Source organism: Cucumis sativus, chromosome 4 (assembly GCF_000004075.3).
Source record: "Cucumis sativus cultivar 9930 chromosome 4, Cucumber_9930_V3, whole genome shotgun sequence".
Classification (NCBI taxonomy): Eukaryota; Viridiplantae; Streptophyta; class Magnoliopsida; order Cucurbitales; family Cucurbitaceae; genus Cucumis; species Cucumis sativus.
In genome coordinates this window covers 3,900,656-3,914,167 of record NC_026658.2, presented here as the reverse complement: position 1 = coordinate 3,914,167, position 13,512 = coordinate 3,900,656, and the positions used below count along the sequence as shown (strand labels likewise).

Below are 13,512 nucleotides of genomic sequence, written 5' to 3'. Positions count from 1 at the left end.
CAAATTTTCATTAAGTGTTCATCTTTTGTCTTGAGGGTTAATTAATTTAAAAGAATTATAATTAACTAATTAGTTTTGCTATTTTTTATCATTATTAAATTTGAATTTAAACTTTCACTTCATAATTATTTTGTATTAATTAATAAACATTAATTTCAAATGTTAAAAGTGAGTATTTAGTAAACAATTGAGATTTAAGGTGTAATCGAAACAAAAGTCAAATATCAAATGTAAATTGTAATATATATTTTTCAATAAAATACAAGAAAGTAGGGAATAGGTGCATCGAGATATATTTCTAATTAGGTAAAATTGCAGCCTTTTTGAAACCTAAAGATTGAAATGTAATCAACTCAACGTAAGGACTAAGTGTAAACTTAGGGACCACACAAAAAATTAAACTCAAAACCTAGGTGTCGAGAATCTCTCTCTCTAAGATATATATCCGTCTTTGATCCTCAACATCTCTCTCAAGATGATACTTCTTTAAAACCACGTTGTTAGAATTAAAATCTAGTAATTTTTTTTAGACCAAATACGTATAATAATGGAATGAAAAGAGTATTTTAAATATCTTACAAAAATATAATTGTGATGTCTCTCAGTCATTTCTTTCCAACACTCAACAACAACAACAACAAATTGTTCCAACCCTCTTCTATCATTCTACAACTCAAAATACATCTTAATTAGTTCATTTGAAGTGGATAAGATATTTGTTAATTAATTAGTTCATTGGAATATTTATGGTATATTTAGCTCTAACCTGTCTCTCTCAATCAAGTAGAGATTAGATAAAGGAAGAAAAACAAAAAGCAAATGATATATTTAATCCAATGTTTAATAACTTTGGAATGATATTCTTCTTCTTCTTCTTCTTCGTTCCTTCTTTTTTTTTTAAAGAACACTTTATGCTTTTATTCAACTTTCCAACTAAAAGTATCCTTCGTTTATTTATTAATTATTATATCAACTTATAGAAGAGGTAAGACCAAGAGTTTCATAATGACAAGGAAACCCAAGTTGTATTAACTATTGAGGAATAAATTGAATCGTTAAACCTTGTGAATAAACGTTCCCTTCTCCCCCAAAAAAAGAAAAACCAATTTTCATTTTCCGCTATCTATACCCACCATATGAAAAATAATACGTAGCACCAACAAGATTGACAGTACTTAATTAAATGCTAAATAATATATATTTATATATATATATTTTAAAGTATTGCAAAAGCAATGTTAGAATTCTTCACAGTAGAGTATATAGAGAAATTCCTAAAAGATGTAACATTGTCAAAATTAGCAGATACACACCTTGGGAAAGATCTCAAAACCTATAATATCCAACACCAACTTGGCTTCTTCTTCTGAGTGTGATATATTCTCAACAAACATATGGAAAATGGGGGAATTAATTCGCTTCCACTGCCACATTTATATATATATATATATATCAATATATATATCCAAAAACTGCACAATAACACCAAAGAAAAAAAAAGAGAGATGAACAAATATCATCATAAGAACAAGAATTATTCACACACATGTATATATTCAAATAAATAATATTCCTTCTCAAGAAAAAAAGAAAGATTTGTTGTCTTTTTGTAGTAATTGTATCAACTAGATTTATTTTTATTAAGTAGAATTTAAGTGTGAAAATTAATATGTACTTTTATGGAATTAAATAGTGTCAGACAAATTAAAGGAAGGATGCTGCTTGATCCCAGATTTCAATTGATCAATATATAACATTATAATTATTATTTGTGTCTTCCCATTTTGTTTGTTATTGGCTTAGCTGCTATGTTTTTTGGTCCAAACAATGCTTTAACATTCTGACCAATAACCCTAATTTCTAGCCTAGAGAAATTAATGACTCTTGTTATATTCATTGACAATTTTTTTCTCTCTGTTTAAGGACAAAGGCCACACAAAGGAAAAGGTGTTAGTGAGAATTCAAATTTACAAATAAGCTAAGGGTGTAACACCCATATAATCTTGGTACATATATAAAGAGGAATCTTAATTCTCTATCTAGGTCAATAGTTATATTTTGTCAACTTTTGTATTCAAACACTACCCTATTTCTTTATTTTTATTCTCGAAAAATATACGTTTAAGGTCAGAAGGAGTACCGAGAAGCACCCTCAACAAACCCGACCTAGAAAGTATACTTCCTAATGCTATACATGGAGAGAAAAACATAGAGAAAAAGAAAAACTATCTAATGGGGGAGTTTTTTTTAAGTACCACGAGGTTGGAGGATTTTCAAACTTTCCACCCTTAAAACGAAGTAATGTTAACTACAGTGAAACTAAGCTTGCTTTGCCAATAATAATAATAATCATATTTTCGTGGATGTGTAGTAAAAAATTCTTACTAATCACAAGGTATACAAATTCAAGGTATCTTTCTTGGTTTCTCTTGAAATGTAAACAATATAAGAGAGAAAATATTGTAAGGGTGTAAGGCATGATGAATGAAGTCTCTTCAGAATGGTTAAAGTGATTTCTATGTCTTAGTACCGATCCTAAATGTTTTCCCCTTTTATATGAAATTAACCCCAATATCACTTTTTCATCATATATAATTTATTTGTAATCAATAGGAAATTTGTTATACACAAACTTTTCATATAGTCATGACTACACTGTCAAAGCAAAAGAAATATATACATATCTCAGAACTCGAATGCTTAAAAGCTTTAATTCATGTCAAAACAAAGAATTTTGGATATGAAAAAGTACTGCATCAATTCTATATAATTTTATGGACAAACATATCTTTTTCATATTTCTTAATAATCCAATGAAAGAACAAACAGAAAACAGAAACAAAAACAAAAACGTTACCCAACAAAAGCTAAATATGTTATTTAAGGTACTAAACATATAGTTATATATACTGGTTAAGGTATATATTATTATAATAAAGAAAATTATATTATTGTAATAAAAAGAAGTCATATCATTAAGCTTCTAAGTTGATAGTACTTTTGGTCTTTTCAAGGTTTCTTTCTGAAATTGAGAAATGGTATATATGTGTTCTTTTTGTGTGTGTGTAATTGTGCAATAAATGACCTGAAAGAAAATTGATTTTAGGTGATACACTTAATTAACTTAGCTAAACTAGTCATTGGTTCACTCAATTAACCCTTTTTTTTCTGTCAACTGCATCCTTTAATTATGGCTAATTGATTGGCATCAATCCCACCAAAAAAAAATATTTAAAAATGTGTCAAATACCATAACAACTCTCATTTTAAAACCATTTTATTACAGCAATACTGATAGGAACAAGAGAAATCAAGGTATATTGAAACATATCAACTAGGTTGATACATTTTTAACTTCTCATCATGTCCCAAAACCAAAACTTTCATTTTAAAACATTGTTGCAAATTATATGGATCATTTTCAATGTTTGGTTTTCATAACATGAATCATATAGATCTCAAGATTTTTTTTAAGTAAAAAACAATGAACTGGAACAGTTTGCTACAATGGATCACAATGCTGAGAAATTACATGAAAATATGCTGTGTAGAAAGAATGAAAAAATAATATATCAAGTTTTTACTATTCTGTGTACAAAAACACACACAAATGTACTTTTCATTGTCATCATTGCTAATTAAAGTTTGAAGAGGGTAAGAAAATAAGAATAATTTAAAATAATTATGACAATGTGATATGATTGTTGTATAACCGTTAATTAAATTTATAAGAGAAAAACAATTAAAGTATTTTAAATAATTTGTATCCAACTATCATGAAAGCTTTCATGAAATCAGTAGACTATCTAAATTACTTCCTATTAGAAAAACGACTGCATTATTAAATCAAACTATTTGGTTTCTTTTAAGAGGTCATAACAAAATGGTTAATATAATGAATCAAGAGAGAATGTGTAAAATAAGTTAATTTAATTATATGACATTAAACTAACCTTTTTAAAAGGCCATCTCTCAGCAACACTTTATCTGTCAAAACCTGCATGGGCTTTTACAATTTGTCCAAGGAATTAGAGGCAGCAATCACCACCTATAGAAGAAAAAAAACATAAGAAACAAAATTTAATTCCACAATTTTATGTTCAAGAACAATCATGGAATATATTGAATTGAGATGATCATGAATGGATGTTTTTTTTTTTGACAGAAAATAAAATTTAATTAACAACACCAGTTGTTTGTGCTTTAATTTTCATTCATTAAAACTTACATGCTCTATGAACTCTTGTTCCTGAAGTTTAATCCAAAAATACCCTACAAAAAAACTTGAGATTACAAAACCAAAAAAAAAAAAAAAAGAAGAAGAAGAAGAAGAGGTATGATCATATATAATGTAGCTAAAACTAGAAATTTAAACTATAACTCAACATTTTACACATTGATTTTCCTTGTTCATGTGTTTGATTTAAAATTGAGTGACTAATGATTCTTCCTACATGAATGTAGCCATAAAAAAAATAAGGGTAAAGGAAAAAGAAAAGGAAAAAATTACTAAAATAGAGTAAAATTAGGTATCTTACTGTTTGATTTTCATCTTCATTTGTCCAAGAAGCTTTGTTTTTTCTTTGGAGGTGTGGATTCAGTTTGTCAAGCACCAAAATCAAAAGATGACATTGACGACATCGACGACTTCCCTTTCTCAAAGAAGTCCATAGTTGATATATTATTATTGCTCGTGGGCATCTGCATCGTCATCGGTGTCAACATCGGCATCGGCATTCCATTATAAACATGAAATTGCGACGACGATGACATTGCCTTCGAAGTTGTGGCTACGTCACACTCATCATCAGATACTTCACATTCCATGTCAACACCAAAAAGCCTCAACGTCGTCTTAGCCGCAGACGTTCTCCCAATTCCACTACCTCCACCACCATTACCACCATTTCCATCCGCTACAACTGGCACCGACTCTACCTGCGGTGGTGCGATTGGGGATCTCAAATGGTAAAAGACCGATGCTCCACCATACGAACCGTCAAGATAACGATTATGATGATGATGATGATTATATGTATTATGAAATAAACTGACATTATTATTATACTGTGGCAAGTGGAGGACGTGGTCCCTTTGTAAAGATAAGGGTGTGGCCACTGGATTATTATTCCACTGGCTATGAAGCTGAAAATGGTGATGATGAGGAGGAGGAGGAGGAAATTGGGCGGCACCGGTGCCACCATCATGGCGGTGGAAATGAAAAGGCATGTCGACAGCCGGGTGTGGAGGACGGCGTCGCCAATCGATAAAGAAACGATCTTGATTACGATGAAGGGGTCTTTGAAAAGAAACAATATCACCAGCATCGAGTCTTTTGTCTTTGACAAAGCGGCTCCAACCTTTAGTCATGACATAGCTTTGGCTACTAGTCCAGTAAGAGTAACGAAACCGCCATAGTTTACCACAACGATCTTCGAAGTTTAAGAGAAGACCTTTTTCGTTTGATGAAGAATCAAGTGGGAAGTATTTTTCAGCATGTTGTTTTGGTATAACTAAACGGTTTAGTTTCCCCACATCGCTTGGTGTTACAACTTTGTCAAACATATGCTCTTTCTCTACAAAAATAGAACAATTGTTGTTGTTGCTGTTGTTACAAGATTCTTCCTCCATTTCTTGATCTTGTTGTTGTTGCTGCTGTTGTTGTTGTTCGTCATCAAAATCTCTGATTCTTGTGTTGTTGCTGTTGTTGTAGTAGTCATGATGATGAAATCTAGAAGATGATGAAGCAAAATCATCCATGAATTTAGATATGGATCTCCAAAGAACAAATTACCAAGTAGTTAGGGTATATATATAATATAACTCTATAAATATTAGAGGATCAAAATTACATAAAAAGTAAAAAAAAAAAAAGAAAAAAAAAAGAAAAAAAAGGGAAAACCCCACAAAAGCAAAACTAAGAAATTGAAGAGAAACAAGAATGAGACACAAAACCCAGATGAAAAAATTGAAACTTTTTTTTTCTGAAAGAGAGGGTTTTCTTTTTCTTAGGGAACCCAGAAAGGGATATAATAGAGAGAAGAAGTATGGTATGGTAAGGTATTGAATAAATAATAATAATATCTGAATTTTTAATTTTTATTTTTGGGAGTTATGGTAATGAAAGGAAGAAGAGGGTCCCCTTGTATTGACCTGGTTGGGCTCATGTGAGGCTGTCTGTGTCAACATCCCTGTAGCCTAGTTTATATATACACTAAGTTTTTCTTTTCTTTTCTTTTCTTTTTTAATAAATAAATATGGATGAAATTTTAATTAATTATAAGAACACAAAACCCATATAGGGGAGGGAGGGAAGTGGCTCAAAAAAAAAAAATGACAGCTGTGTTTAGAGAGACCATGAGGTTATAATTGGAATATATAATTCCTCAACTGGGCAAAAAACTACACAACCCCACATATAATTAAGGACCATTTTTAATTTTTTTTAACGTTGATTTATATATGGTATGGTCCCTCTCGACTTACTTTTTAGAGTTGTGTTTTCTACGTCTTTCTTCTTCTACAACACTTATGAAGACAAAGAATCGAACTTTTTACATCTAGAAAAGAAAATGAAGTAAGTTACGGTTGTCAAGTTTACATTGGTCTATTTTGAACTATCAAATATAATTAAGTTCTTCACTGTTCATTATCAATTAGGTATCTAGTAGCTAACTTCCCCCTCCCCTCTTTTTGGTTAGTTTAAATGTAATTAACTAATTCAGACCTAGAATTAGGTTGTTAATTTGAGTTCTACTCTCCACTCTATCTGTAGAACTAAAAAAATACTTTAATTACTAAATTTGATCTTTAAATTTTTTTAAGTAATTACCAATTTCTAAACTTTTAATGTTTGAAAGTTTAAAAAAAAGTTAATACAGATTCTTAAACTTTCAATGTTTTTGTGTGATAACTAGGTTTTCAAAATTTAGAAAGTGTGTATTAGGTTACAATCTACCTTCTAATTGGTCTTCAAATTTGGTATGATATTTAATAGATTTAATATAATTTCATAAAATTTTGTATTTAATTGTCAAAATAAACTATCAATTTGAGGTAAAAAAATTTATTCTCGCCTACCTCACATATTGTAAAAGAAAAATTAATACTATGATTAATGAGTCTTTAACTTTAAGACACGATAAGTGTACTAAAAATGTGTAAAACCTATTATCTTTTTAATTATTACACAATTCCCACACAGCTCCATAGCCTAGGGTTTGACTACATCACCCTACTGACTATATAATTATAAATATATAAAATTTAAAATCAAGATTAGCAGCTCCTACTTAGTTTTATAATCAACAACAACAAAGAGAGAGAACTTAAATAAGGCAGAATGACAAATGGAAGCAGTTGGAGGAAGTGGTTCTGATTAAAGAAATTAGAAAATTAGAAAAGAGGAATTAATTAGAAGTCTTAATTAAGCTTTAATTTCAAGCTGCCAATACAGCTTTTGTTTAGGGCTATATATATAGTTACATTATATGAAATGCTTGTTTTAGGGAACCCCTTTATGAAACAACCCTAAAACAATTTTTTTTTTTTAATTTTGACTTTTAATTATAATTATTGTTTTTGTTTTGGAGAAACTAATCATTTTAAGTAATATACCTTTCCTCAAATTCAGATTAATTGTGGGATGTACCATGTCAATTGAATTATGATTTATTTGTGAACATTTTTTAAGAGAGAAAGAATTAGACAAATAGAATATGTTTTTAGAAAATATAACCTTTTCTGAAGTTTTCTTTTTAGTTTTGAACTTTTGAACCAAAACTTACACAAAATTATTCAAACAATTGGGCTCCCTCAGTTATCAACTTTTATAGCACACAAAGTTCTTCACTATGGGCACCTATTTTCCATTAATATTATATATACCCTTAGTCATTGTGGTTTTGAATTTGAGTTTGATTTTAATTTGGCATCTCCAGCCACTTTTAATTTTAAAAGTATCAGATTGTAGTTTTTGAATGTGAACACTTTTTGTAAAATAAAAAAGTTGATACTTTTGAATTTTTGTATTGATTAAAACTTTGTGAATTGGTTATGATGAGTGTGTTAGGGATATGTCAACATTAATCCCTCCTTTCTCGAGTATTTTTGTTAAAAAGAAGTACTTCAAATTAATAAAATTAGGTTCATTTATATCTTTTATAAGTTATTATATTTAGAGTTATTTCCACACTATTTCATTAAACCAATTCAAAATCATCTCAATAAAAGTATAATCCTCCAAATAATAATATCACCAAATGTAGAAAGAAAACACAACACACAAGTTTCTTTTCTAATGGAATAGTAATTTACATTTGATTAGTGTATTTCTCTCTAATTACATTAATAAATTTTATTTAAAGAAAACTTGTACACAAATAAACCCATTAAATATACAAAATAATAAAAATAAAAATCCTATATTATATTTTCAAAGATAGTAAAACAAACAAGAATATTTATAAATATATCAAAATAATTTTTCTCTACCCATCTTTTTGTATTTTTTTTCTACTGCTAAATCTGGTTTCGATATTTGGGTGTATTTACTAATTCTATTCTATCTGTCTTTTGGTTGATTGATTAACAAAAAAAATCAAAATAAAACTATTGAGATTGAAATGATAATTTCATAGCCATAATTTGTCGTATGCATGTATTAAATAAATAATAAAGGAAACACCAAAGTGAATTAGCTTTTCACATAAAATCATTTCTTTTTTCTAAAAGATAATGTTTGTAGAAAACAAGTTGAAGATACAACATGACAAACCCTTTCCATATTAAATTCCCGCCCGTGAATTAAAAAGAAGAAGAAGAAAAAAAAAAAAAAGGTAAATAGCTTTAACTTGTAGTTGCCACAAATTTAAGAATATTTCAAATGAAAAGAATAATCTTATTAATTTCTTGTGATTATATATATATATATAATTACAAGTTCGTTTTTGTTCTCGTTAAACTCATCTTTATTACAACACCTAATTGATACCGTCTATCATTTTAAAAGTGGAAAATCTTTTAAACATATTATTTTATTCACATTGAACCAAACCGAACAAACCAAGCCTCGTTAGAGTACATGAAAAAGACAAATAATTGATCGAACAAATCTTTCCTACTAAATATATGAAAATTGATTCATCACCCACGCCTAATTCATCTCTAAACCAACTTTGCATTGCCTCTTGTTGCATCAAGTGTCCCAACCCATAACTCTGTCATTATCACTGTGATGATCCTGTCGATCAATAATTGCCTCCTCTAAATACTCGAAAAATCACTTTGTGACTTCTACTTCATCTTCAACACTTTCTATTATTGCAGTTATTTTCCTAACCAGTTGGATCTTTGAAGGTGAAATAATTAGATGGAGAAATACGCAGCTAGAGGTGGAAGGTTTGATCTATCACAATATTTTTGAACGGTTATAGCATTCTATTAAATGAGATGAAATTTGAAATTTCAAAATTGAAAGTTATAACAACATTCTAGGCTGTTTTTTTATTTTTATTTTTAATTTAAGAATTTATTAAAACGCAAAATTGAAACTCTAATGGCGACTAATCAAACATTTTTTAAAAGTATAGATATCAAGTAGACACAAACACCTCAGTTACAAACAATTAAAAAAATCCAAAATTAGGGATGGGATTCAGTGATTTAGAGAGTAAAAATTCTAAATATTTGACATTCAAAACCTCAACATTAATTTATTCCCACACCCATATAATTATTATAAAAAAATATGAGGCTGGCAATTTTAGTTTAAAATTAGTCTATAGACTATAGACTATTATCACATGAAGGTTATGGAGAGGATTAGTTTATAGTAAGTCGTTTAAGAAAAAAAAATAATTTAAATTAATGGTTATAATCTCTTGGCTAGTTGTGGATTATCTCTTATCCAATGTTTTGTTTAATGGTTAATTAAGGGGTACATGTGTTTTAGAATAATAATGTCAGGTGACTTTTCAGGCTATGGAAATGCTTAATTAGTTATGCAAAATTTGAAGGGGTTTTGATATCAGATTTAAATAATTTTAATATCTATACTTTGGGTCTTGTTTTTTAGTATATAATTAAGTGTGTAGGTCTCTTTGGTTTTGGTTTCTTAATCAATTAGTTTATTATGTTTTGTATAAATGAGGAAAGTACAGGTGTGTTCTAATGTTTCAATTAATATTCTATTTGATTTTAAAAGGACATTAATTACAAGGGGAGATTCAATTGTTCAACCCATGGTAATGGAATTCATTTCTAATTATGGAGAAATAGTTAGAATATATGTACAAAATTAATTTTAGAAACTATCCATGGTAAACAAATATCAATTAGTGACATGTATAGATATATAAAATTTTTCTATACTTCCTAAATATTATCGTTATATTTAAAAATCACTCATCATTAAATTATCAAAAGAAATAGAAAAAATAAAGATGGTTAAAAAATATGAAAATTTGAAAAACATTTATATAACAAAACTAATCTCATAGTTCTAAAGTACTTTTATAATTTAACCAATTCATTACTACACTTTTTAAACAATAGATGAATTATAAAAGGATGGGTAGATGCATCCAAATTTTAATTTAGTTACTCGTGATTGAAAATAAAAAAAACTTTTGTGTTGATTTAACATAATTTACTTTTTATATAGTCAATTAAATAGACTTATTATTCCATTAAAAATAAGAAATGTTAAGATTAAATATGGTGATGTCTTATTTGAATATTCCAATTTTTTTGTGTGGAGAATTTATTATATATTCAACAGCTAAATCATATGGACTGAACTAAAATTTGGAAATTATATTGACCAACTTCTAACTTAAAAATTCATATAGAACAAGTTGAAATTAAAACTAATTTTTAATCATATATAGAAGAAAGCATCCAAACTTTTTAAAAGACTATAGGGTTTATTCTTTTCCTTTTCTTTTTCTTTTTAAGTTGAATGAGTTTGGCTGATTAGCTTTAAACCCTAACACCTAACTTTAACCAAGGAGATAACTTAAATTGAAACTATGTATTAATCTTAAACGGATTGATCGACTAAATGCTAGTGAGTTTTTACTCTTTCATTATCAAAATTGGTTGAAACATTTATTAAATTTACCATAGTCGTTTTGGTGATGGTTTGGTCAAAAAAAATCAAATCAAACTATTTTTTAATTTAGAAAAATTAATAAGTGTGTGAGAGAGAGAAATGGGGTGAGCACATAGGCAAATAATTAACATTTATATTAGTCAAAGTTGGGTCTAATTAATAATCATTCACTCACCAGATCATATCATCATAGTATACATTAATATATATTATGGAGACAGGGCTGATTCCTATGTCTATGATTTTTAGAACACAAAATAACACATATTTGGATATCATCACTATAATTCCAATTTCATGACACAACATTCAAGTAGTACTCTTTTTTCTTTCTTTTTCTATATACATCATTTATGAATAATAATGATATCTATTCTAAGATGAAGGGGTATCAAATAAAACTACACATACACACACCATATGAGTCAGTCCTTGAAGAAACCAAAAAATTTGATGCATATTGATATTGGGATTATTTAAAACAAAGAATCAGGTCCATGGTGTCAGTTTAGCCAGACAAAAAGGAGAACCCCATAACCCTAAGTTTATCAACATTTCTTTCTTTAATTTGCTATCTAATTATTTCTTTATTTCCTAATTAAGCTACTATACCTAACTTATAACATTAATATGATCTCTAATATTAAATTACTAATTATTAACCCTCTAAACTTAAGAAAAAAAATTATGTCCCCTATACTTCCTTTTAACTCAAATCTGTATAATTATATATATATCCGACTTTACTTTTTTTTTTTATGCCATAATTTTAAACTTTATTATAATTACTTAGATACTTCTAATTTATATTTCTTTTTTCTAGTTTCTCTCTTGTACTTTATCCGAAGCTCTTATTTAAGAAAAAAAATCTTCAATTTTATTTTGTATTTAATAGATGATTTGATTTGGACCTGTTTAATATTTTTTTTTAAAGATTCACCTATCTACGATTTTAGAATATCTAAATTAGAGATCAGTACATGTGGAAAAAATAATCAAATTGCAACCTAAGTTTGGTAAGTTATATTAATTTTCACAAAAAATTAATTGAAAGTTTAAACTTAGGTAAGGTAAGTGTTACAATTTACTCTCTATTCATGCAAATTCATTATCCATTAAATTTGGACAAACAATAATGTAAAATCCGCCAAGAACTCACGAATTTAACAAATATCAAGAATATAAACTTTGATTAATTCACAAAATTAACCATTAAATTATTAATAGATCCACGAAAATTTAAAATTATAAGTTCTAGAGAATTTTATTTGTACAAAATCTACCGTTTATTGTTCATATAAAATATATGTGTTTTTTAGCTGATTAATTAAATTCAGGGTTTTGAAAAAACAAAATGATATTTTACCTTATTTGATCACTAAATAAACTATATGAAAACAATACTTTTGGTATTTTGTATTATTTTTTTAGTTTGTATGAATATTTTCACTTATAACAAATGCATCTATACACAAAACAAACTTTATAAAAATTATTTACCAACAATATTTAAGTATCTTGAATCTATTGTTATATGGACTATGGAGTTTCGAAGGCCTCCAAAACTTTCATATATAGTTTCTTATTCTGTGGTTATCTACGATTTCGACTTATATCAACTTCTCTGACTCTAAATAAAGACATAAAATCTAATAATTGTATTTTTCTCTCTTTTCTAGTAGTAAAATGGTTCCTTCCCTCGGGATGTAAATATATCTAACATACGATTAATGAACCATGTAAATAGTAGCGTCAATTTTCTATTATTTATTTTTATTTGTGGATTATTTCATAAAAGGACAACAAGTAAAGTAAATGAAGAGAAATAGAAGAACGGGTAATGAAAACATAATGAAGTACAGTAAGGAAATGGTCCAGAAAAGCTAGAGAAAAAAGGCGGAGAAACGAAGATATTCATCTAGTGGAGATCTCTCGTGTATCTACTGACCCGTTGTATTCTTTTTTTAAATAATAATAATAATAACAAAAGCCAAAGAAAAAAGGTATGAAGATGAATATAAAACATTATATATATGGACAATCTTAAAATACCTTGAATCTATTATAAAGAAGCTTCAACTACCTCCAAAACTTAAGATATTTTTGTACTTATCACGTTCATACATCATTTACAATTTCAACCTTAGGGTTTAGAGTGCAATATATAAATCGGATCTAACCCTAAAGACACATCAAGATGTGCAATCTAATACTACATATTCTCTCTAATAATAAAATTTCTCTCACATTAATAAATATACATAAGTTCTTATGTTAATCTTCTACAATTTATCTTAAATTTCTCTCACATTAATAAATATACATAAGTTCTTATGTTAATCTTCTACAATTTATCTTTGTTTGTCTATTATTTCACAACCAACAAGAAACCAAATGAA

The 13,512-nt window shown here is 27.9% G+C and overlaps 1 protein-coding gene across 4 annotated transcripts; it reads right to left on the bottom strand.

Annotated features, from left to right (window-relative positions):
* Positions 1–1,006: 1,006 nt before the first annotated feature.
* LOC101220139 (B3 domain-containing transcription factor NGA1) lies at positions 1,007–6,141 on the bottom strand. 4 transcript variants are annotated; one of them, XM_011654878.2, is made up of 4 exons: positions 4,539–6,141; positions 4,229–4,272; positions 3,954–4,048; positions 1,007–1,472 (listed from the first exon to the last, which is right to left on the bottom strand). In XM_011654878.2, exon 1 carries the CDS (start codon positions 5,758–5,760, stop codon positions 4,606–4,608), a length of 1,155 nt encoding a protein of 384 aa, XP_011653180.1. In that variant the 5' UTR covers positions 5,761–6,141; the 3' UTR covers positions 1,007–1,472; positions 3,954–4,048; positions 4,229–4,272; positions 4,539–4,605. The 4 variants fall into 4 exon arrangements, with proteins under 4 accessions (XP_011653180.1, XP_011653181.1, XP_011653182.1 ...); XM_011654879.2 differs by having other exon boundaries at positions 1,007–1,424; XM_011654880.2 differs by lacking the exon at positions 4,229–4,272 and having other exon boundaries at positions 4,539–6,139.
* Between the last annotated feature and the right edge of the window lie 7,371 nt (positions 6,142–13,512).